Source organism: Dermacentor andersoni, chromosome 9 (assembly GCF_023375885.2).
Source record: "Dermacentor andersoni chromosome 9, qqDerAnde1_hic_scaffold, whole genome shotgun sequence".
Lineage (NCBI taxonomy): Eukaryota > Metazoa > Arthropoda > Arachnida > Ixodida > Ixodidae > Dermacentor > Dermacentor andersoni.
This window is the reverse complement of record NC_092822.1, coordinates 24,310,706-24,336,487: the sequence shown is the minus strand read 5'-3', so window position 1 is coordinate 24,336,487 and position 25,782 is coordinate 24,310,706. Positions and strand designations below refer to the sequence as shown.

General features: G+C 45.0%; 1 protein-coding gene across 6 annotated transcripts in view; it reads left to right on the top strand.

The window, feature by feature from the left end:
- LOC126527312 (phosphatase and actin regulator 2) overlaps positions 1-25,782 on the top strand; it is a 137,587-nt gene that overhangs the window by 110,310 nt on the left and 1,495 nt on the right. For 4 of the 6 annotated variants that reach the window (XM_072284451.1, XM_072284452.1, XM_072284454.1 and 1 more), the window contains 7 exons: positions 3,994-4,399; positions 6,837-7,039; positions 8,058-8,214; positions 9,403-9,458; positions 9,574-9,635; positions 10,473-10,610; positions 11,556-11,632. In XM_072284451.1, the coding sequence (XP_072140552.1) occupies positions 3,994-4,399; positions 6,837-7,039; positions 8,058-8,214; positions 9,403-9,458; positions 9,574-9,635; positions 10,473-10,610; positions 11,556-11,632 (1,099 nt within the window). Of the gene's footprint in view, positions 1-3,993; positions 4,400-6,836; positions 7,040-8,057; positions 8,215-9,402; positions 9,459-9,573; positions 9,636-10,472; positions 10,611-11,555; positions 11,633-13,779; positions 25,646-25,782 lie in introns of those variants that run through there. The other 2 variants (XM_050175099.3, XM_055068654.2) reach the window with 2 other exon arrangements.

The window sequence follows — 25,782 nt, the reverse complement described above, 5'->3', positions numbered from 1 at the left end:
TGGACAAGTGCACAGTATTGTTTTATGTTGGAATGCATTAAACAAGGGTAGCACTTGCTGCACATATGCCATACATAGAGTCCACTAGTGCCATACTGTGACCTGTGTGTTTGAGCAACACTAAACAAGTTTACCACTGGTTTTTGGCACCGAAATGTTGCTTTGTGATTGATTACATCATTCTTTAACAATGGCAGCTGGTTAAAGGGACACAAAAGCAAAATATTAAGTCTGGCTTGATTGAAAAATTAGGCTTCTGCAATAATGAATTAGTCATTCGTAGTGAGAATCAAGCTCTTGTAAGCGAGAAAATGGTGGAAATGGAAAATTGGTGTGGCGCCACCTGGTGTGGGCTAAGGTGCTCCTCGCTTGACGCCGCGCTTGACGTCAGCATTCCAAGCGGCTGATGATCACAGCGACAAACTGTGAGATACAGACTAGATGTGTAGAAACAAAACTACCTAGAGCAAATTCTAGGTGGTGTTGGAACGAGCAAAGAGTGTGCAGTCCTCACTCTCTTGCTGCACTCCCACACTGTGTATAGTGAGAGAGAGTGAGAAGGCAAGCGGGAGGTGGAATGTTTCCCTAGAGTACCTACGATCCAATTTTCTTAAAAGAAAAGGTGTGCCTTAGAATCGGGTAAATACCATAGGCAAACATTGCGAGCTACAGTTATTGCTTGGAACGTTTTCTTAGGGCAGGCTGTAAATAGGCGTTTTCAACAGGCGATGACGTGTCTTAAATGCATTCACTGTCCCCTAACCTCCGCTGAGACAGAAGCTGCCGCCGATGGGGTCACTATTGGGGTCACTGTAGAGGTCAGGTCGGCATACATGCTGACTGGTCAAGTTCCAATTATTCGGCGAAGGTCAATTTTCGGATTGAAATCATAAAAATTTAGGCCCATAGAAATGTGCGGGTGCAGGCCGGGACGCTTGGTTGGGATCGAGTTAAACAAAAAATTTTACCGTTGTCGAATCAACGGAATTCTACTGTATTAGTGGCCATAGCTACATCTTAACATACTACAACGTGTAGTACTGGGGCAAGCACACAATTGGAAGGGCGAGTTGGTTGCACATACTTAAGCGGCTGCGCACTATAAAGCCAGAAACAGAAAAATGTATAATAGATATCACGAGCTCTGTACAGCACTTGTAACACTCTCGACGTTCATTTGGCATCATTATGTTATTCCTATCCTAGTGCACTGCCGCTCAAGCTGAGTGCAGAACCTTTGCATCATCGAACCAGCAATGAAGTATGGTTCCAATTTGGTAAAATAAGCAGGTTAGTCTACAGTATGGTGCACTCTTGAAAGGAACACGTGGCTGCTGTCAAAGCCAATAAAAGTGAAACACTTCTTCTTTACCGATGGAAAAACATAGCTGCTAGAACACATTAGGCTGACATCTTTACATTAAAAGGTAATCTGCATGCCTTCAAGTTCTAATTCGGCTGTAATCTGTAGTTCAATTTGGTGTTTCATTTAAATGTGAACCATACTGTATGTATCGGGTAATGTGCGGCATATGCTGTTGTGCCACACTGCACAGTTATTGTAATTTCCAGTGAAGCACAAGGTAGAGTAGTATGCTGCTGCTTCACTTTCACTGCCAGTTCAGCGACATTGAAGGCAGTAGACTTGCGTTTATTGCATTGGTATTGCTTACATCTGTTATTTCCAAATGTCTGATTCCAAAGATTTCATTGCCAGATAGAAATACATTCATCAAAAGTCTAATTGCCAAGGTCTGATTGCCAAAGGTCTTGGAACGTAAGATCCAGTTGCCAAACATCTCATTGTCAGAGATAGATTTTCAAAAGTCTAATTGGCAAATGTCTCATTGGCAGGGACCCCCTTGGCGAAAATCCGATTAACCTCATCGCCAAAGATATGATGGTTAATACAGTGAAACCTCGTTAAACCGTAGTTGGCCGGAGCTCGGAAAAAGTACGTACTAAACGGTAGTACCGCTTAAACGAAATAGCATGAGATCGCCCACTTACCTGTCAAAAACGGAACTCTCAGAGAGTGCGATGAAAGGGGAAAAAACATGCAGTATTTATTCACTTTGCGCGACAAAAGTATTATTTTCGTTTGATGCCGCGGCGGCCTAGCAGAGACGACGCCGGCCTCAATCTTGCTGAAGCTGGGAGCCAGCTTTTCAGCCAGCCTCCTCGGCAAACTCGCACGGCAGATTCCTCGTTGGCATTGCATATTCTCTGTGCACGGGTGCGGTAGCGTTGCAGAAGTTGCGGGGTGCCTTTTTCATTGCGGGGTGCTGTTCTCGTCGCGATGATTGCATTCATGAGGCTGACGTAACGCGTAGCTTCTGCCACTGTCGAGCCTGAATCCCCCGTGCTGTCGCTTCCGGTGCCGTCCTCATCACTGTCGATAGGTGGCACTTCGGCAACAACAGAGGCAACGATGGCGAAAAGTCAGACCTCGTAACCAACATCTCTTCGCGGTCGCAGCAGCGCTGCTGAGCAACTTCTTCACATTCCAAATGCTACACACCATAGTCAACAGTAGACCCATGTCGTGTGTCAGCGCCGACTTTTCACGACACGTTCGATAGCACAAACGATGTCTAATTTTTCTTCTATGCTAAGCACCCGGCGCCTTTTTTATCAGAGTTTCGGCATGGCGCGAGCTCCCGCTTGCACGACGCCACAATGCTCTCTGGCACGGTGCCGAAATGATGTTGATGTTGATGTGGCTTCACGCGCACACGCACAGGGCGCTTGGAGGCCGTTGTTCCGATCTCTGAGGTTTGTTGTTCTGCCGGGCTGCCCGATGGAGACGGCGCACTGCCTTGTTTGCGTGACGAAAAGTGGAAACAGTACGTGTTAACCGATACGTACGCAATAAGCTGGTACGGTTTATGCTGATACAAAACACATGTTCAAGGGCTGCTGAGTCGGGGATTTGACTTTACTACTTTTAAAAAGAAACTACTGTTTAAGCGGATACGGTTTAACGAGGTTTCACTGTATCGGAGGTCTACGTAACCTTATCCCGTTTTCTCTATACACTCCTCGCATAAAAAAGTGCATATGCTATAGCCCAAATCAAGATTATCCTTAAGCTATGCTCAGCCATTTTACTTGCACCTTTTATATGCTTTCTGTCATTGTGGACGACATTCTCCATTGATCACTTTTGGGGCTGCAATCACGTTTTTGAGATTTCACATGGCTAGCACTTAAAGCGTCTGCATCTGCGGGCGATAGCATTCCTAGCGTTGTGTGAGGACAGTGTGCTTTGCACTTTGTCAGGAACCCTGTTGTCCATAGATGCTATCCTTTCCTCCATTTGTCATGTGACATCTTGCATGTCATTGTATCTTCCAAAGTTAATGACCTAGAATGTTCCCCTGTGACTGATAGACACCGTTTCATACATTGAAGACAATGCAACGTAGGCTAGATACATTTCTCTTGCTGCTTGCATTTGTGACGCAAAAAATTTGCGTCGCACTTGACGCATACGTCACACATATGCATCATGTGAGTCATATTAAGTTTCACACTTTAGTTCCACATAGTATGACATAATCATTACATGAAAGGTGTTGCACATCTGAACCCATTTTCCACCAGATGAGCAGAGTGCCACATTTCTGCAACTGCAAGGTAAACACCGTGTCCGCAGCCCACTGCTTGCTTTCATGAATAAATTGTAGTAAGCTACGTACAGTAGGCTGCATACAACTCTTGTTAGGGTGTCGCAGATCACAAGCAACTACACTTTGAAACACACAGAGTAATACATTTCTGTGACTGCACTACTTGCATAGCGGGATTTCCTGCCAAGTAGGAAATGGGAGTGTAGATCTTTGGAGCTGTTTGTCACCGTCTCCTTTCCATCCTCACAAGTTCACCACACTTCTGTGCGCGTGGTGAACTGTGTGGTGTACGTGTGGTGAACGAGTAGTAGCAGTCTTCGCCTGTGCTCCTATTTCGACACTCTTTTCGTTCGAAACGCAGTGGCTTCGAGCCTGAACCTCAGGTTTGCCGCCATGGCGGAGCGCAACCGGCAGATGGCGGCCGCCACTGCATCGCAGGAAGGGTCCCCCGCAGCGCCCCCGACGCAGCAGCAGCAACCGCCGCGGCAGCAGACGCCCCTGCCGCCGCGCCAGTTGGTGCCTCCCGAGGGCGATGACTCGGACGACTCGGGGGTGACGGGCGACATCTGCGAGGCGGCGGCACCCGCGCGGACGGGAGCCTCGCCCGCCGGCGGCGCCGGTGGAGACGGCGGGGGGCCGCTCGTCGAGGAGATTCCGGCCAAGGAGCCTCCTCGGAGCTCCGCCCTGCCCCGCAAGAGCGCACTCAAGAAGCAGCAGGTCAACGGGGCCCACGCGACACAGCAGCAGCTGACGGCAGCACAAGCCAGGTGACCAAACACACTAGGCCCTTTTGCTCGCAGGGGTGGTCTTCAGACGTGCGCAAAGCACTTACGTTCACGGTCAGAAATACAGGGGAAACTGCAAAGGAAATCTGTACAGATTCATCGGAAAGAAAGTTTCGCAGTTGAAAGAAAATTAAGCCTGGTTCTGGGAATCGAACCCAGGACCAATGCCTTTCAAAGTCTATTGCTTTACCATCTGAGTGAACTAGGAAGCCATTAGAAAGGAAGCCATTAGGGTGAATTAACAACAATGAAGCATGGGTATGCAAGAATGTGGCAAATCAGTTCTGCTGCGCAGTACTCATTTACCATATTCTTGTGAAACCATGCTTCATGTTACAAATCCTTTAAGGACGAAACTTGAATAACTGAAGGAAATGTTTTTTATTACTTGTACTAGATTTTTCAAAATTCAGCCAATCATAGAGTTTTCTATGCAGATGTCAAATATGTCATTACTTTTTCTGTAGCTGTTATAGTTGAGTTAGGTGATACAGTGGAAAAATATAGCCTTTGTGGGCACTTTCTGATGTACTAAATTTTCATAAAATGCATTGTGGTGTATAGGTTGTTTAGCTCTTCATAGTACACAAAGTGCCAATATCTAGCCAAATGGCGTGTACAATTACTGGAACTATGCAAAAAGATTAGAGCATTTCAACTAATTTTTTTTAATTTCGATTCCTTGAAATATGATCGTGTACTTTCGCAACTACTGCTGGGAGATATTGCAATTTCAAATAGATATCAGCATTGTACATATCTTCAAAGGTATGTATGGCAAATTTTGTTAGCATAAGACAACTATAAATGTGCATAATTTTCATAGTTGCACTAATTGTAGGTGTTGTCTGAATATACATCGGTACTTAGCAATCTACAAAGAGCTAAATTAGCTACAACGCAAAACTTTTTCCGAAAATTTTTTACACAGTAAAGTGCCCACAAAATCGCTCTATTTTGCCATTGTGTAGGACATAACTCAAGAACTACAGGGGTTACACAGAAACTAATGACATATTTGAAATCTGCTTGTAATGCTCTATAAATGGGTGGATTTTCATATTTGTAGTACAAATATATAAAAAATGTTTTTTCGAGGAGCGTCTCTTCTTAAGTACAGTAGTTAAAGTACTCGAACCCACGACATTTGATGTTAATGAAGGTGACATTAACTTGGGTACTGTTAATTAAGGTAGAGTTAATTAAGGCACTTGAATCCATGACATTTGGTCAGAGGCAAACCCGCCACTTTTGGTGGTAATTAAGGCAAAGTTGAATGTTGCAGTGGATGGCAAATCGTATCTCATTGCTCCTAGATTTGTCACAAGGCGGGCATCCAATCCAACGCTACGACAGGGTAAAATGCTTCAGATCTGGCTCATCAGACGCCGTATCGAAGGCCAAATCTTACTGTCTCTCCTACTTTTGTCATACCAGGTATCCAATCTGGTACTACGGCACTGCAAAACGCCTCAGACACAGCTGCCATTCAGGCATGTCAGGCACCATATCGGATATCAATTCATACTGTGTCTCTTTTGTCGCATGCCAGGCATCCGATCTGTCATTAGAGCACAGTGAAATGCCTCGCATTCAGCGGCCATTTCGCCACATCAGATGCCATGTTGGATGCCAAAACGTACCGTGCGTCTCCTACTTCACTGCAGCAAGTTCATGATGCAATCATTATGCAAGAAAGAGACAAAAAACTCTCTTTTTCTTTGGAGAAGTGGGAGGTGTATGCGTTACGCAAGTGCGTTCATTATCCGAGTAAATACGGTACCATGATAACAAGCAGATTGTACGGCATAACACAGAGAAAGAACAAGGATAAAGCACATAGAGCTTCTTTGTTCTGGGGTCCGATCCTCCACTCCCCTTCCTGCTAGTCATTCTGCTTCTTCATAGATTCAGGTGCACCTAAAGAACCCCAGGTGGTCGGAATTAATCCGTATTCTTCCCCACTAGTACGTGCCTCATAATCAGAGTGTGGGTTTGGCACGTGAAACTCCAGAACTTGATTCTCTTTATTCACCGCCATTGCACCTTGATAATATTGGACACGCAACTAGGTGGCTCAGTAGCAGTTCTGCAGCTGGCCACAAGGTCCCAGGTTCAATTCCCAGCCATGGCATCCACATTTGAAGCAGGGAAGGAAACTCAAAATTTGCTCATCTACTTAGATTTAGGTGCTTGTGGTGGTTAAAAGTAAACTTGAGGCCTCCACTGCAATGTCTGTCATAGCTTCCATCTAGCTTTTTGAAGGTTAAACCCTGTTGATCGACCAACCTATCTATCTGTCCATCTAGCTATGTATCAGCATTATCGGCAGGCGGTCATTAGGACTGCATGTATAAAAAGTGCCGGAGTTCCTACAACTCTTGCTCGAACGAGTGTCCTGCTGCGCGCGTGTGTCCAGGTTGCGGCCAACGCGCATTCACCTGAGCCCCAGTGGGGCCCAGAGTCCCCTGCCTCCCGGGTTGCAACTTCATGAGGGCAGCAACAAGGAGAACCACTGGCCCCCCCCACCCCCCTCCGCCAGCCCCGGCGGTGACAACCACTCAGACTCGGATGAGGATGGCCCCATCAACTGGCGCGACTACTATGGCGACGACGAGCAAGGTGCGAGCTGCAGTGTTGTTGCCATTTCTTTGCTGCAAGTCTGCACAGGTGTCTTCTATGCCTGCATATTCTTCTATACTGCCAGCTTCTGGGTATAGAAGCTGTATAGGCGTCTCCTAATCCTGCATCTTCTTCTATACCAGATTCTCCATTGGCGTCATTCTGTCTGTCCATTCAGGTTTTTTTTATGTACGCTGTTTTATATTCAAAATGCAGCATTACTAATTTGCTCAACTAGCACTTTTATTGTATAGGTGCATTTCAAGATGTTGTTATTGCAACTGGAGATAGTGTTGTGGTGTGGTCGGCATTGCCGAAACCTGTGCTAAGAGCATGCTTCAGCTAAGCACACTGCTGCAGCCTGTAACAAGGTACCATTTATTGTCGGGAAGAACAGCGGGTGCTGCTGCCACGTACTCCTTCGATAAAGTTCTCTACAGAAGTTACTAGAGAGAATTGTTGCCCTAGTGCCTACCTGAGCTGCAAGCGTGGCGGTTCAGCCAGCAGGGGAATCCAGTCGGCGATGCATGGAGTTGCCTGAACTTCGTCCCTCTGGCTTCAGGTGGCCTTGTGACTTTGACAACAAAGTGTTGTGTTATACAGGCAACACTTCAAATAGGTGGTGGCCCAATGCGCGCCCCAGCGAGGGTTGCCTCTTAGAAGCAGATCTCGGAGGCCCCACTTTTGGGGACTACATGCGCAGGTAGTAAATGCGGAGCCGAAAACACTTCATGGCCACCATGTTTGGTACACTACCTGTGATTAGGCCTGTGTGCAGAGACTTACTGCGCTGCTGCATTTGAAATGTAATGACTTGGAAATTTAGAAATATTTTAGAAAGCCACAAACAAGACTAGCAGATCCGTGCACATCCAATCATCTCCATGGTATCAAATGACAGCAGCGCCAGATTTTCCTCCAATAATTTTAGCAGGGGAACTCTTGGGACTCCTACTAGCCATCCTGGCTTTTCCAGCTGTCGCCTTGTCTCTGACCAGCAGTGACTGTGTCGCCGCAGGTCGCCTGGCCGCCAAGATAGCGCGCAAGGACTCGCTGGCCCTCAAGCTTTCCCAGCGGCCCGATCGGCAGGAGCTCATCGACAAAAACATCCTACAGATGCAGTCTGATCGCGAAAGGCAGGAGTCGCGGGAGGCGGTTGGAAACAAATTAACAAGGTGCACTACTACTCCACACCGTGCTCTTTTAAAGTGTTAGCATTCTCAGCGTGATCCCAAGCTCCTATGCAATGGCATTCTGTGTGTGCCCCCTATGCTTTTTTAATGCAATACTATTCTTTTTTAATGCACTAGCATTTTCTGCATAACCCCATGCTGTTTTAATGCAGTAGTATTCCTTGCATGTCCACCACCCACTTTACTGAAACTGGCTGCTATGACTGGTTTGTCTGGGAACATGGCAGCACTTTCACTGGAGCCTAATAGCTAGCGTCACTTTACCGTGATGGCAGTTGAAAGTGTCAAGCTTGACTTGCTTTGTCGATTTGCCATTATAGCGATGGCCATAGTTATCATCTGTGTCGTTATTACATCATCTTTGGTTGGCCACCTCTCCCTTAGCTTCGTCCTTGCCATTGGTCAAGAACAAAAACTTGGTCCAGCTCCGCTACTGCATTTGCCTGCACTGTAGACCAAGAAGAGACCCTTCCTTTTGTTTAAAGTTTGCAGTGCTGGGACTATCTACACATTTGTGCATTTGGCATTTGCAACTGCTGTCAGTTCGTGGCAAAAATTTTCTGCATGTGATTGGGTAACTTATGGCCAGTCATACATGCCTTTGCGAAGAGCTGACCTTTGCGAGACAAAAAATTTCCAAATAGTGGTGTGGGGTTCACTGTCCACATTCGATTCAAGCACTTGTATTGCGTCCTAGTGTTGAATAGCAGGCAGAGGTTAGGAAAAATGAGTGAATGGACACTTGCACAGAGCCAGTACTTTTTCCACCCATTGTGGCTTGCTCATCATCGAACTTGCTTCCCCACACATTCATAGCAACTGAGCTCACACTCGCATTCGTGCCACAATAGCAAGTATGAGTCAGTGTGTTCATGGGTGTGTCAACCTTTGGCAAGGCAGGTCAGAGGCTCACTTCCTAAGCCAACTTACTCAGCTTTCTCCTTTTGGTAAACTCTTCTCTCGCAACATTGACTGCACTCAGCACCTCACCTCAACTTGCATCTCGTGACGAACATGCTTTTCTTGTGTAACCGTCCTGCCTGAACCGCCGAGGTCTGCAGTATTGAATAAATAAATGACTGTAGTGTGCTAAATGCAATGGGACCGTAACTTTCGAAGCTTACAATCAAGAAATGTCTCGGCATTCTTTTTTCTTTTGCACCCTTGCAGGAGGCTAAGTTTGCGTCCGACGCCTGAAGAGCTAGAACAAAGGAATATTCTCAAGCGTGAGTTGCTCTAGTCTTTACGACGTCTTCCTTTGGGTGGCCACAGTGTTTCTTTCTAGAGACTAATTCGAAGCACCGCCCGTTGTGGTCTAAGCTTCAGTTTCTTGCTTTTCAGTTCAGACTGCTGAAGAGCTCAAGAAGGAGAAGGAGCAGAAGAAGAAAGTATTAATACGGAAGGCAAGTATGCACTAGCTTTCTAGATTCTTTTTTTAATCTATCCCTTAACAACCCCAGATGACATAATCTCCTCGGATGACAAGTGCCGCCATCTTGTGAGAAAAATGGGAAACCCAACTGAGTTCTGCTGAGCTGTAGCCATAGTCGAAGTGGTAGCTAAATTTGTAATTCTAGTGATAGCCATAGTCAGTCTTAGTCATGGCATTAGTCAGTCACCTGTGTATGACTCTTGCACAAGGACTGAAGCAATGTTGAAATCACTACACAAAAGCAATCTGGTGCAAATGATGACTGCACGAAGCAAAGCTCCAGAAACAATCTTATGATGTTCAGTCATCCCTGCCGTAAACCCGCATTTTGAAGAAAATTTGTTCAAAACCCACTCTCTCACGTGTAATTAAATTTTTCTAATCTTGTGGTGCAAATTGTACATACAAAAGCTGTCACATTGCATCATATGGTTTCGACATTTAATGCACTCTTTCTGCTAAATTTTCCTGAAACCCTACGCTAGTCTGCCGGGAAACATATATAAAACTCTCCATGGATATTTATACGGTAGCTTGCATTCAGCGTTTCATTCTACCTAAAATTGTGCTGCTGCTTCGTCACGTCACAGTTGCTTACAGAATTTGGACCCTGTTATAGAACTTTGCCCTGAAGGAAAGTGTTTCTTCTGAGGCTCAGCATTTTTCTAGTAAAAAAGACCTGGGCGAGCAACAAGAGTTGTCAGGACGCACGCTATGGCATCTAGGACACTAATATGCAAGCTCAGCCCGCATCAAACCCAGCCCAGCTTTTTTCAGCCTTGCGGCATGTGTGTTTTGCTTTGTGCAGTTGAGCTTCCGGCCCACCATCGAGGAACTGAAGGAGAGAAAGATCATTCGCTTCAACGACTACGTCGAGGTGACGCAGGCACAGGACTACGACCGCAGGGCCGACAAACCGTGGACCAGGTTGACGCCTAAAGATAAGGTAGGCTTGTTTGTCTTGCTCTTCTGGAACCCAAAAGAGGCTGAGACTGGATTGCATGCCGCCATTGGTGTAGGGTTGTCATTGGATAGCTCGCGATCAAAACTTCCAGTCTTCGTCAAAAGAAGTGAAGCCTGTAGGGGCATGGGCACTGCTGGTTTCTGGCTGCATCGTGTCATGCCAGTGGGACACCGAAAAGATGCGGAAGTTAGAACCAGAAGTGCACCTCCAGCAGTGGTTGTGCATGTAGCAGCTTCAGTTCTTTTGATGAAGTACTATGGTACTATGATACTACGATAGAGTGATGGACTTGATGAGGATGCTTTCCTCATACTCGCTTAACTGTGCGGCCGAAACATTTGCATCACTCGTGGGTGTCTGCTAAAATTACGACAGTTGCACCTTTCGGCAGTTACATTTCGGTTTTCTGGGCAGTATTGGTGGGAGTTAATCATTGAGTTGTGAAAAATTAGCCACGTTGGGCTTTTTGAAAGTCTGGAACCGTTACGAACCCATTGGATTGCAAGCTTGGCAAGTTTTGCATTAAGGTCAGTTGTATCGCATTGTCTGCCAGAAAGTTGATTAGCGTAAGTTTCATAATTACTTGTCTTGAGACTGACTGCCTTGATTGCACTCCTGGAAATCTCACAATTGTCGCACCATTCCTTATGGAGTTGAACCTCATTAGTACAAGTTGCATCTGACACTGTAATAACTTCATGATATCTGATGTTCATATATTAAGTACACACCAATATTGTAAAAAAAACGTGCAAATTTTACATTTACATCGTTATATCTGAAAATTCATTATTTACATATTCTTTGTACTATTGAGGTTTGACCATGTTTAAGGACTGTCAAATGCGCCTCTAGACCACTCTGTACACGATGCAGATTTTGTGTCATTGACTGTTTCTCAGCACACTTTGGTGTTTGGTTGCGCAGGCGGCCATTAGGAAAGAACTGAATGAATTCAAAAGCATGGAGATGGAGGTTCATGAAGACAGCAGGCACCTCACTAGGTAGGTGAGGCACCCGGGAAGTCTATTCAAGCGCTGCCCTGCGTGGCACTCTCGGCTGGTGGCCATGACGTTGACTAGTGTGCTATTGTCGGCCGTGTTCATAACCAGCTGACGAATTAGTTTATTAACGCAGAAGCCATGGCGAGATTTGGAGACATGCGTGCAAAGTTTGCTGTCTGTATTTGTGCCGTGCAAGGTATTGGTGTTTCCAGGTCTGTCTGTGTGTGTCACGTGAGCTGTTTTTGTTTGTTCACTTTGTATGAAACAATTGGCTGGGATAATGTACTGGAAAACCTCATTAATTCGGCCCTCGTTAATTCGGAGGAAAATCGGCTAATTCACGCTCGCCCTCTGATCCCGGCAAGCGCATGCATTATTTAAAGGCGTCAAACTCTCGGTGATTCGGTTGTATTTGGCTGCACCCCGGTTAATTTTGACAATCCTTGGAATGTGCCATGCACAGAGTGCCAAAACTACAGTCGACTCTCATTACTTTGACCCTGACGAGACCAACGAAATTGGTCAAGTTGTTCAGCGGCTCAAATAAACAAGGTGCAGGAAAAACACCCAAACACATTGCTGATTCATGTGGCAGTATTTGAACAGATTCTGACTCTCTCCGAAATCAAATGTGCACCTGCTTTCTATGTGTCCAGAGTAAACAACTAACATAGAAATGACATAACTCATAAACAAGTAGAAATATGATGAGCACTCGATTTTTCAGCAAAGTGAGCGAGTCAAATACATGTTGCACGTTATTGGCTGGTTTTCTAAGGTCAGCTTTGCCGCAATAAATTTGTGTTGTGCAGTAAAGCACGTGAACGCCTCAAAGGTGGTTTTGGTTTCGTATGTGATTACACCTGCAAGCAATTTTAGGCCCAAATTTTTTAGACAAAAAAGAGTGTGCATTAGAATTAGGTAAATACTGTAAAATCAGACAGTTATCTTGAAAAGTTTCTTGGGGCAGGCTGAAAATATCCATTTTCAACGGGCAATGATATGTCTTCAACGCATGTGCTGTCCCCTAACTTCCGCTGAGACAAAAGCTGCCACTAAATGAGGTCACTATTGGGGTCACTGTAAAGGTATGGTGCATACATGCTGACTGGTAAAGGTTAAGCGTAGGATCGAAATAAGGAAACTTTGGGCCGATAGAACACTCATGGGTGGAGGCCGGAGCCTTCGTTCAGGATCTAGTTAACCAAAAAGTGAAATTAGCCGGTGTCGAATTAATGGAAGTTGACTGTCTACAACAAAAAAAAGCAAAATCGGTGCAAGCGTCCCATGGAAACTAAGCAGTGCTTAGTTTCTGTTGAAGCAGGGGTTCAGTAAGTAAAGGCAGGTAGACGTGGTAAGCATTTGTGTGTTGTTTTCTTGATATATTCAATAATTCGACATTTCTTTGGTCTCATGAAATCCAAATTGAGGCTTTACTGTAGTAAATAGTTGGAGGAGCAATTTTGTTTTCTTTATGCATTATCGCGTTACGCTAACGCGAAGCCTTTGTGTTTTTTACATAATAACCACAATGGTGGCTCTGTGGCTGGGCCACTCCTGCAGATGAGCATATAAGCCTGCAGGTTCCATTCGCAATGCAAATTGATCAATTTCAATTAATCTTTGCATAGTAAGTTCAACAATTTGAAAGAATCATGCATGTACTAAGAGACCTGTTGCCTTATTCTGTTTCTGAGGATACTTAAGAATTGGAAATATAAATGTCAGTAAATAAAGCCGCAGGAATGTCTGAAATCACGAGCTCAGAGGTTAGACAAATTGATGTATACTACCCAGCATTCCCGTGTTGTCTGTACGAATGCAACACCAGAGTTCCTTCTTGCGTTTTTTATAGGAAACTGTGCTGGACAATAGACACTTTTCATAATTGAAGAACCTAGCTTGCCTGCAAGGCAGTTTGCCGAACTAATGGCGGTGTAGCGTGTACAATCGTGGTTTGCTTGCATTATGAAATGGAAAATGTATACGTGGCTCACGTGGTGACACCATGCGCCAGAGACAATGATCGTTACTGCCATGCAGAGAAGCAAATTAAAAATAGAGTCGATTGCGTACTCAAGTTGCTGGTTGATGCAGCTTCTTACGACATCATCCTCATTTTTCAAAAAAATATAATTGATTTCCAGGTTTCACAGGCCTTGAAGCTCATCTGCCCTCATGGTAACTGAACAAGCCCGGTCAAGGGCGAAGGGACTTGGCGCCTTGTCCAAGGTCACTCCCGCGACAACGTCTCCAGTGTCGGTGGTCACAGCTGGGCTGCGCACCACGTTTCCGACACCCAGACGCGCCCGTTGGGAACAAGGCATTCGGTGAGGGGCAAGGTGCGATCAGCATTGGAGATTCGCAGGCATCATTACTTCAAATGCAAGCTTCGCTAGTAAGCATCCCTCCCCCCATTAGGCAACGAGGGGAGCCAATCAGGGTGAGCCTCAATGCCTAGGAAGATGAACTTGACACCCAAGAAATTTCTAGAGGAAGCTTTTATCAACACCGGCAGTGCAAGGAAGTTGCACGAAGCAAGAGTTGCTTACCTGGCTGGAATGCAAGCAGGCAGGTCTGCACGTGACTGCTTTGCGTGCTTGAGGAGTCGCGGCTGCAGTGTGATAGCGCAACTGTATCCCCTGCGTTGCAACCGCGCGGCCATGACTTCGAAGTGGTTGCTGCGAAGGCAGGACAGACCAACTTGTCATCCGCTCTAGCCAGCACCTTGGTGACTCGATGACGTGAAAAAGCCTGCTGCATGAAGACAGCCCCAGAGGCCAAGGCCAGCAAAAACTTTGCAAAATTGAAGGACTGCTGCTGTCTTATATCTACATCGGGCATGCCGGATGGTTGCATTGCCCTCCTGGTCTTGGCAGGGCTCTTCCAATTTCGGTTTCATCTGTTGCCTCCCGCTTCCTTTCTTTTTTCAAAACGTTTGCGAAAACAGGAAAGCTGATCAATCTCACCTGCCCACGACTCTCGTCACCACCTGCTCCGTTCACGCGCTTCATGTTGCACCGCAGCATTCAAGTCGCACGATGTCCCTGTTCCCGGTGCCGCCTCCCACCCTCAAGGACCGAAAAACAACGGGAGCTGCGGAGGGTGTTTTCTGTGACCGCCGAGTGTAGTTAAGCGTTCCCCAGAGGTTGGGCACGCCAGTCACCAGTTCTTTTGTGCCGTTCTTCATCAGTGCGGGTGTCACGTCGTCGGCTTCCCCGTGCAACCCTCCACGCAATTCCTCGGGCTGGACCTACAAAGCTGGGGCTATCGTGTCGTCGGCAACGGCTTTATTGTTTCGTTCGTTTTTCTCTCTGCCTCTACGTCAAGTCCTGCTGCCTGCAGAGAGTGGAAAAATGAGGTTTTTCTTTTTCTCGTTCGCCGCGTCAGACTCGTTATGCCAGCTGTGCTGCGACGCCTCCCTGCCACCAAGTCACATGACAAAAGCTGCACCAGTTCTCTGTGTGTCATGGAAGACTGCTGCTTCATGTGCTGTGTGTGTGTGTGTGTGCATGTACTTTTTGTTTTTCTGTCGTTTATTGGGTTTTGAAGCGTGCATGTTGTTTTCCCGTTACATTCGGCCAGCCTTGTTGTGTTTAATATTCTTTTAGTCTTTGTTATTATTCTTTTATTCTCTTTTAACCTTTAGTCACGATAAAAGGGCTTGTCATTGCGACTTGCTCGCCTGTGAGCTCTGCAGCCTTTGGTGGCAGATGGAAAAATTTGTTTTCTCGCTTTTAGTGCTTGCGAAGGCCTGTTGGGAGGTGTAGCGTCCCTACTGTGTGGAGGAACGTTGACGGTTTTTGTTTGTTTGTTTGTTGTTGGCTGTTCCTGGTGTTTTCTCTATTTCGCTAGTTTTCGAAAACTGTTCTTGGGAAGCAAGCAAATCGCGTAGCGCCGCTTGTGTGATGTATGAGTTGCCGTTTATCATCCGGCAAGTATGTATGTACGCCTACGTATGTGGCGTGTACGCATGTGTGTGTACGCGCTTGCTCGTGTTACGAGTTGCCATTTGTTGGTGTTGACGCCTTGTCGGATGTGTTAGGCGCCACAACTTTCAGAACAAGTACTGCATCAGTTCCATCATTTCATCACCTCTGAAATTCGCTTCATTACATTTGTGCTCTATTTTTTTCTTTTTTTTTTTGCCAGTTGCTCGTGTTATCAGTAATTATGTTGCGAAAAGCTACTGAGGCTGTACATCTGCTTGCGTACGAGTCAACTTTGTCACTTTGCGTCTCGATGATGCAGAATGGTAGAGCGACAGGTAAAGCAGGTGTCTGTTACTCGTGCTACGCAAATGTTATTTGAAAATGTTCCCATTGTTTCAACTTCGTGCAACCAGAAGTGGTCTGTGGAAATTTTCGCATTGGCATGTGGGTGGTTGTCGAGATATCTTCACTCCCAGTCAGTCAGTTCCGGTGCCTGAGGTATTCACCAGAAGGCAGCGCACCGGTCAATGTTTCACAGGGCTTTGTGCAAAAGGTACCGTTCTAACCGTGACCGGTTGCATTGGGCGCAGGTTTTAAGAGAGTATTGCGATGATCTGGCAGCATTGCAGTCTTCATGACCATGTGTCAAACAATGTACCACGAAAAACAAATACGCCCGACTTCCTTTTTTTTCTAGACACACACCCGGCAAGTACTGTAGTGTCGCTCTCTTGCCTACTTTCCTCAAAGTCCTTTTCACACCAAATGCCGCATTGATAAGTCCCCCGGTAAAAGTAGCTGTTCCAGCTGTAAAATGGTTGTTTGCCCCAAGATGCAGTTCAGGTGTGTTTTCCCAAGGTCACTATTGTTTGGTTTTCATATTTGGATGCAGTAATTGCCTGTTTCAACTGAAAGGGTAACGAATTATGCGGTGGGTGTTTGGAAAAGACTGGATGCAAAGCATTTTTATGCTCTTGAAGACAGATAGCACCACTATGCCAAAATCCACATCTGTCCAGCATCGCTGCAGACGAATCACTTGCTGCCTTTGCGCAGATAAAGTAGGAAAGTATCGAATAAAGACATGTTATTAACAAACAAAATGCAATATGGAAGATCTCTAGGCAAAATTTCAAAAACAATTGCCCGTACCCAATCGTTTCTTCAAAAACAATCCAGCGATCCAAGAGATGCAAGAGCTACTTATGCCGGATTGCCGTATCAGCGAGACTTTGAGTAGTTAGTCCTATCTACTTAATGCAAACCCACACTCCTGCAGCACTTTTTTTTTAACGCCAGTAATGCCTTTGATGTTTGCTTGGTAGGCTTCCCGCATTTTTCTTTCATTCAAGGTTTGAGGGAATAGCTTGGCATTAGACTCTATGCAATGCTTGATAAGGGCGTTAGAAGAAACATCGACGCAGAGGAGAGTTTAGTTTGTGTTCTTGTCGTTTGACGAGGTTCTTTGTCTCACTCGCAAAAACTTGAACTTGGAACAGAACACTGGCGAGCAATGGAACAAATGAAGCCACTTAATTCCTTCCTTTCCTTTGTCGTTGTTGTTGAGGGCGTGTGCACGTAGTCCTGTTGTGACAAGGCTCTGCTGCTCAGGCAAGTGAATGAAGGATGTACATAAGTGTCGGGCATGCGTTTTTGCTTTGGCACCTGTATATATATATACATATATACATACATGTATCTATCGTGCACGTCTCGGTGTTCCTTCGATTATCTCGTACGCGCCTGTTGGTCTTGTCACATGCCAAAGCGCGCAAGGCTGTGAAAGTTCTCTTGCCTTCTATGTAGTGTAGATTTGTGCGAATGGATTTTTACGGCTATTTTAATTGATTAGGAAACCTTAGTTGGCCCTGTACATAGGTTGCGAACAAGGCTGTGTAAATATTGTACATGTGCAAATGCCTTCTTTTTTTTTTTTTCTTTCTTTTCGACTTGTTTTGTTCATTATTGATAAATTTGGGGGATTTGTTTTATTTTTTTTTTCTTTCCACGCGGTGTAGACCAGTTTAGGTTTTTGACCGTGTGTGTCACCATCTTAGGCTGTAATGCAAAAAGTTTCTTCCCCCAAACACTTTTGTACATGGTGTCCTTAAGTTCACACGCCTGTGAAATATCAAAAACATTTGCAAGATCATTTATGCATTATAGGGAAGTGCTGACGTTAGCTAGATTTGTAGATTGTGCACCCAGGAGTGACAAATTGGGTCAATGTTGCCGTGGGCCGAAGCTTCGTAAGCCAGCGAAACAAAATACGCTAAAAAACCAACTTTTAAATTTTCACACTGGCTCCGCCCCTTCACGGCATCATAAATTCTGACAATTCCTTCCAGTGGTCTTACAAAGCCTTCACTAATAATTACTGCATAGTCTAACCGTGCTATAACATAGCCGCGTGTAACGTGGAAATAATTCATTATACACAATATTCATTATAGGCATATATTTGCTTCATTCTGATATTGCCAAGGTGTATTTAGGTTCACTTTGTGATATCTGTATATTTGTTGTGTATCTTTGTTTCTTATATGGAGGGACTTAATTGCTCTAAATAGGAGCTTTTAGGGACTTGTGTGTGAAAACAATGCAGATGTCCCAAAACTCTGTGAAATTTGGGATGTCGCGAATGTCATTGTTGACACAGCCAGGCTGTAAAATTACGAGGATGAGAAATTTGGACACCATTGTGCATCTTTGAAAGGGAATTTGTGCAGTGAACTGCCGGACCCTGTACTTTGTGACCAGTCATCTCACTCGTTTGAATTAGCTCGTCACAGGACTTAAAAAGTGATAGTCTTAAGGTGCCACGTCAGTGCTCTGTTATTTGATTCTTTCCATTTTCTCGACTATCAGCAGCCATATTTTCTTTGGCCAAGGAAATGCAGAGATTTTCGAAAAACTACGCTACCAGTCTTAAACTAACCCACTGGTTCTTTGAGTGTTGTTTAATAATTTAATCAGCCATAGTACCATACATTGGTTGTTTCAGTTACAAATTTACCTTGCCTAACAGCCACGATGGTGACACAAGCTCTTTTTAAAAATTGTCTATACGGTGCAACTTTTTTTTTTTTACACTTAGCCCAGTTGTTGTCTAAAGCCCAAACTTGTGCTGTTTATTTCTCTACCGCAGAAAAGGTTTTAGTGCATGCTTTACACATTTGTTTTTTTTTTTTTCATAGAAATTGAAGGCACTGCTTTTAAAGCGGCGGTGGACTGACGAACGCCTTTGGATGTGAATAAAAGAAAAGTGACGATAGATGTTGCAGTTCACGTTTTGTTGTTTTATTTTTATTTTATTTTTCCTTTCTGCATTCCAGTTAGCATACCATGCATCTGTCTTTCAGAATGTTGGGAAGGAATTGGCTTCTAATTGTGCATGTAACGTGTTTATCTGACGTCTTGCTCTATGCAACGGGCATTCTACTGTGGTTTTACAGTTGCCTCTGTTCAGAGATATAGGTAATGCTGAGGCGCGTGTGCTGATGAGTGACTAAAGGCTTTGCTCCTTGCATTCTGGTCATACGCGCGGTGGGCAATGTTACCTGTGAACTGCGATTGCCTCGGACTTGAAAGTCGGCGCCACTTCACCCTACCTAGGAAAATATTCCGGCTGTTCAAACCGTACGCTCAGTGCCGAGATTATTAAAATTTGGTCTTCTTGGAGAGCATCTTGTAAGTTTGCCAGATTATCTATCTGTGCAAGCTTTTTTTGGAATGAAATGTCCACAATTCCTTGGCAGTTTTCTTGTGCCATGCAAATGTGGTTGACATTGAAGTTGGGCTAAACGCTTATTGTAGCAGAGACAATGGGCATTTGTATTGGTTTTCCTCTAATTAATTATCCCAGTGTACTGAACATCTGCAGTTACCTTTGCACCCACAGTAAGTAATCTATTAAATGAATGTCAAGTTAATGACTCTTACCCTCTTGCAGTTCAAGAAGCATGCTGTTGCGGTTGTCGTAAACGCTGGATTTTGTTTGGAAAACTTCATTTTGATGGGAAATGAGCAGGTTGCAGGCAGCGGGAGCTGATGCCAGTGGAAAACCATGTATGCAGCTCCCAAAGCCCCCTTGCAGTTAACGAGCAGGTAATTCAGTTGCTGAAAACTGAGAGGCATTGACTAGCTCTCTGCAGCGCTCATTCACCATCGTTGGGCAATAAGCTTTTGAGTGCCTTTGCATTCCTCGTATCTCGATCTGCATAAACTCTGGACTCCGCCTTTCAGGCACAGCAGTTCAGTGACGAGTGTATCTAAAGTCAATTATAAGTTTGTTTGTTGCCCTTCTGGTTTTAGATGCAAGCAGGGTCGGCAGGTAATTGAGTGGTTTTGAAAGAACAGGCCGATCTTTTTACGTGGGAACGGTTTTTCTCATCAAAAACATTTTTATTCTCTTTTTGCACTTGTAGGCATGTACATTGCTGAACGGTATGGGACATTGATGCCTTGCACAAAGACGTGATGACGGCGCTTGTGCTTCATACCCAATTCAGTACTCTGCTTCAAAGCCCGTAGGTGTGCTTCAATGTGGCAAACACAACGTCTTTGTGCCTTAGTGTAGGCATCTGCATTGTCTTCTCTTGGCTGTATATTGCTGTTGTAAGTGCGAGCTTAATTGGGGGCCCCAAGCTTTTGCAAATGTGTAGTTGGACAGGTCTTTGCTGCTGAAGGAGGGCACAGATTGTATGGCTGCTGGCTCATTCATTGTGCAGCTCATTAAGGGTTACCAGCAGCCTAAAGCATTACAGGTACTTTGCATCAGTAACTGCTCAAGATTGTTCTGTTAGTTTCTCTTGTTACATATTAGGAAAATGACTGCACATGTTGTGGTGTTCTACCGAATGTTGTGCAAGTTTGTCTCCGTAGAGCCCTATGAAGGGACACTCAGTGTTACTTAACAGTAGTGCCATATGTCATATTAAACTGAAATGCAGTGTATGCACTGTTTGACCTGTACCACAAGAGATGGCACCACCGTTCTGTTTCTACAAAGTACCATTCTTTCTTTATCTGGCCTCGCCATAGGTGACGCGTACTTCTAAGGAAATCTAAACAGGCAGGTGTTGCGCCTTCACGAGGTATTGGAATGCATCCACCTCGAAATGCTGCCCTTGCACGACGTTTGAGTGCAAATGAGCTGGCGGCTTAGCCAGACAACTTCTGTATACCTGATGCTCCTCTGCATAACATTCGGTACATGCACTTGGCAACCAAGTAAGCCTAGTTTATGGTGCAAATTGTAGCACCAAAACCACAGGCGACTGGTAGAAGCTTTGCCTTCTTCTAAGGGAAAGCTTAGAACAGCAATTTATTAAACTCTGTGTTTTGTTTGAATTGCCGTTGAATCGAGCGGAGAGTATGTAATATACGTACTAGTCACAGTGGCCAAGTTAACCCTGCAATGCCCAATGTATTGCGTGCGAGACAAGAATGTTCATCGTTTAAGCATTCGTCAATGAGGAAATTTTGCCGTATTGGTAAGGACACCTTTGCGAGTTTCTTTGTAACGAAAGTTCAAGTAAGCACTGTAGAGTGCCCAAGGGGTGTAACAACACATCAACACTACTGAAGCAGCAAGTACATAGTATCTACAGTGCCCAAGATGCGTAGCAACAAATGAACACTGATGAAGCGAAAGGACATAGTGTCTGCCAGCTGATGCCAAGTCGTACTTCACGTGATGTACATCAAATGTCGTGCATCTGGAGCCAGGATTTTTTTTTTAATTGTTTACGTGGTTTCTAATTACGGCTTGGTAAGGTATTGCTGATTGTATCTGTTGTATAGTTTCTTCCTCACATGAACAAACTTTCGGTTAGTTCTGTAAGAGCCATTGGAATCCAGATAGAAATTTTTCCACTTGTTTCATTTGGCATCTGAAACGCTATTGTGGAAGCCATGGAGCCTCCTACTAAAATTACTGGAAGAAACTCTGGCGCTAAGATCATTCAGCTACCATGGGCACAGTGATTAGGACGTAGCTTTGTCTGGTCTTAGCAATGGCAGCTTCGGACATTCTGGTTGCTTTATTGCGCTTTGCCATTGTGAATTGTTGCAGTTATAATGCAGTATTTTGTTTGAGGTTATAAACGTGCAAGGCTGTTTGAAGCCAGGACAAACATCGGGCAATCCATGTACTAATCATTCCCACGATGGTTAATTAAACTGCAATGCTTTCAACTCTCGTAGACACTAGCGGCTGAGTAATTTTTCTTGGGAAACTATGCCGACGCTGTCACTGTCTGGCATGTTAGCATTTTAAGCCAATTGGAGAAGGCTTCAAATATAACGAGGTGGTGAATGATTGTTGCGGAATTTGACGGAGCACTCGTGTCCTGGGCAATACAGGGTATAAAGTACTTGAAGAAAAGAAATGTGCGGTTAAGCCAGCGTGCTGCTTTGTTGCAATCTGGTCAATGAAAGGTTTTGCTTCCATTTATAACATCAATCGGTTAGCGTTTGCACTCTGAATTTTGCTGCTGCATTATTCAACTAAAAAGAAGACTGTGCTCGGAGGCGAGAAGCAAAGGTCGGGGGGTTTTGACGTAAACTACAGAATGCTCAATGATCTTTCTAACTCTTGTCTATGACGTATGTAACATTAGCCAACTATACTCTTAATCTCGCATCGAGTGTGATAAGTAGAAATGGTTATTAAGCTCACACATGAGGACAGCAGAGTCCTTGTGATGACATCTAATCTTAGTTTAGGAACTTCGAGGATGTTGGTGCGCATGACTTGAAGTGTTCTTTCCCTTGCATTAGAACTAGGCATTCAGTAGTGGTGACTGTAGAAGACTGCTCCAGAAGTCACTGTCATTGCTGCTATCTATTGGTGATTTCATGGCCATGTACTAGATTGCATAGTGTATCTTTACATGCTCACATAAACCAACATTCACTGCGTGGTCATAGCAGAAAGCAAGCTTAATTTCAGGCTTTACTTTGGAAAGAGTCTGTGCAGCTAGACCATTTGATAACGAGAAATGCTTGTCTCTGAGTGACGTTGCACTTATTTTAGTGTGGCTGATAAGCAACGTTGGCTCAGACGTGTAGTTGTACATTTATGTTTAATAACACATGGAAGTTCGATATTTTACCCCGAGAGATGTGACCTTGTTCTTCCTGCAGTGGACATCAAATGGACTGACGATGAATGCGAACTCGCTACATTTAGCATATTGACCTGATGCCAAAACAACTGGGTGTGGTTATTCGTTGAATGCAGTGATCTTGACAGTGGGTTCGATAGACATAGAGTTGGTGGCCAGTCTGGCCGTACCTGGTCGTGTCAAGACGTGCGAGATGAATCATATGTCTAAATCTCTGCTTTTTCGAGTGGCTCCTGGTCTCTCTCTTGTTAAACAAAGCTGAAGTCAATGTAGCCGTGCAGCGCGTTAGGTAATTGACAAAGCAATCCTGTTTTGAGCCGTTTCACAGCCCGATGTCTGTAGCCTTATTGTACTCGGATTTTCTGCCACATATGAATGCCAAAGGCTGTAGTTTTGGAGCTCTTATGCTGCTGGCGATTCCGCGAAGTGCGCGTATCTGTCGAACATGCGCTTGCAGCATGTATAACGTGAGGCCCATCTCGGCTTCTACAAGCTTAACGCCGGTGTACGATGGACCATGTACAAGTTGTGTGAGAGGCAACTATTCTTCTATGCAGAACTTCGCAAGAAGCACGTTTCTGCAATAGTCTTTATTTTGCGGTCCCTCCTTTGCCTTTCCACACCAGAAAGATGCACAGGGAAAACGACATTTCTTTTCTCAGAGATTTCACAGCTATTTTAGGACCCCCAGAACATTGAGAAGCTCTATTTATGTACAGACGGCGGTGCTGCAGCCAACTGCGCTGTAGCTTTGCAAACCAACATCCATATAGGTGTCAAAACGCTGTAACTTTTCATGGGTCCCTAAAACAGCTTCGGACGCTGCGCACAGACGGACGGTCGTTGTATGCAGCGACGCCGATACATAACCATGACAGCCATATACATAAGCATGGCACTAGCAAAATCACTTTCGTGCATAGGCGCCAGCCCTCATTAGCACTCAGTGTCATGCGAACGTCATTGTGATCTCTGCTGTGAAAGCGTTACGCCATTGGTCGTAGAAAACTCCGCGGCATTTTGAATGACACTTTGCTCGGAAACGTCGAGGTCATATGACTGGGACATGATCTTTGGTTAACGCGAAGGACACAAGTGAAATTTCGTTCAAACGCCTGTCACTCGTCTGGTCAAGCTTTTGTCAGGATATCGTTGGCCAGACATGCAACTCCCAATTTCGGTATAGGACTGAAATATTTAAGACGGTGTTGCTAATTATGATAACCAGAAAGAAAAGAATGGGAGATGGCATGAGCAACTAGATAAAAAACTTTGACCAGTGCTTATATGGACCTCTTCGATCACTGTGCAAATACGTTATCCGCATCATTGTCACCGTATGTAATAATCACACCATAGATTATAAAGTTTTCGTCTGCCCTTTTAGGCTTAGCGTTTCAGTCACTTAATCGTTAAGCGCGCAGACTGCGAAAAGGCGGGCTGTTTCTAAGCGAGGTTAACTCACTCTCTTAAAAATACTCGCTTTATTTCGGTATGATCAGTAAGTGCAACGATATCGCAACAATGCGAGGTATACAGGCCACTGATCTCTACTCAGCGGTAGAGACGCGTGAACGTATAAGGCCAGTCGTACTTCCGACAGGGCGCTCGTATATTTTCGATGCCACATTATTTGTAAAACATGCCTGTACCGAACTATACAAGTCGCCATCATTGACTCATTCGTTACAGAGGACCAAGAGGTTCATTTCGCGTTTGCCCATATGCGATTTCGGTGTTTTGTTTTCGTCAGTATATAGCAGTGCGCCACATTGTCAACTTCCTATTGCAACTGTCGCCCATGGTTTGTGTGGACGAGACCTTGTGCATAAGCCTTGCTCGACAAAGTTTAGCCGGCTCCGAACTAAAAAAAAAAGAAAAGAAACCTTTACCAATTTATTGCAGCTCAGTGGCTAGGGCGGCGCACAGCTAGAGTACAAGGTCACGGGTTCGAAATGTGTAAAACGCTCATGTGCTGTGCATTGCCTGAGGACCCAAGGGGTGAAAATTCGTCCAGTGTCACCTCTTAGTACAGCGTGCCTCATAATCGGATCGTGCTTTTGCCTCGTAATAACCCCGGAACGCTTTTTTTTAAGCTATGTCGATAATGCAGTCGTTGACATTCCTATTGCGAGCTATGTATAAAAAGTGAAGTTATTTTCTCTCGCTGCATGTTGATCGAGGTGAATTGTCATTGACGATATTACGATTATGCACATAGTGTCGGAATATTTTTAAAAATCGTTTTTATTTTTTCCTTTTAACATTTTAGGTAATTACTGTGAATAAGGCCTCCGGCAGCGATGCGTTTGTTCCGAGATTGCCGAGGTTCTTGTTCCAGTTCAAATCATGGGCGGTAGCACTACAAGTATGCCATAGTACTGCGTGTGTAGTCGGTAGACTTTTGCATGACTGGGCGGTGGCGTCTATCGCGTGCATGTGACGGGAGAGACTTTGTGCGCCTGATGTCCTCTGTATAGGTTACGAGAAGTCGCGAGAAGGACGGACGTCACCACGTGTACGTGTCGTCGGGACGTGCTTGCAGAGTGGACACTTTCCGACATCCCTAGCGAGTGTGGCATGCTCTTAGCTGTCGCACCGAAAAAGCCTGCGCGCGGTGTTATGTGGCGGTGTGCTTGTATGGCGGTGCGCGCGAAGCTGTCGTGACTGTATATCGTAACGAGGATGTGAGCTCAATGCTTTACTCGAAAGAAAAAGAAAAGTGGAAAGAAAGGGATACGCAAGTAAGCAGCACTACGAGCGATACACGAGGCTCTCTGGCAATATTTCTTGTGTTGTTTCTGATTTTTCTCTTTCGCAAATTTTTTTTAAAGATGGCCAGAGTTGCCCGAGGTAAAAGTTTCCTAGGCTCTTTACGACTCTAGCAGGGTGTGTTGCAGTCTGCTGTTTGGAGGGGAGCGTGCGTTTAATAAAGAGATTCAAGCACCAGGTGTCATGTCTTCTGAATCGTGCGTGCTTACATGGTGTGCTTTCCTTAAAATTTTTTTTGCATGTGTGTGTGTTTGCGTGCGTGTACGGTCTTGCAACTAAACGCCGATATTACGAATTTTTGGATTTTGCGAACACT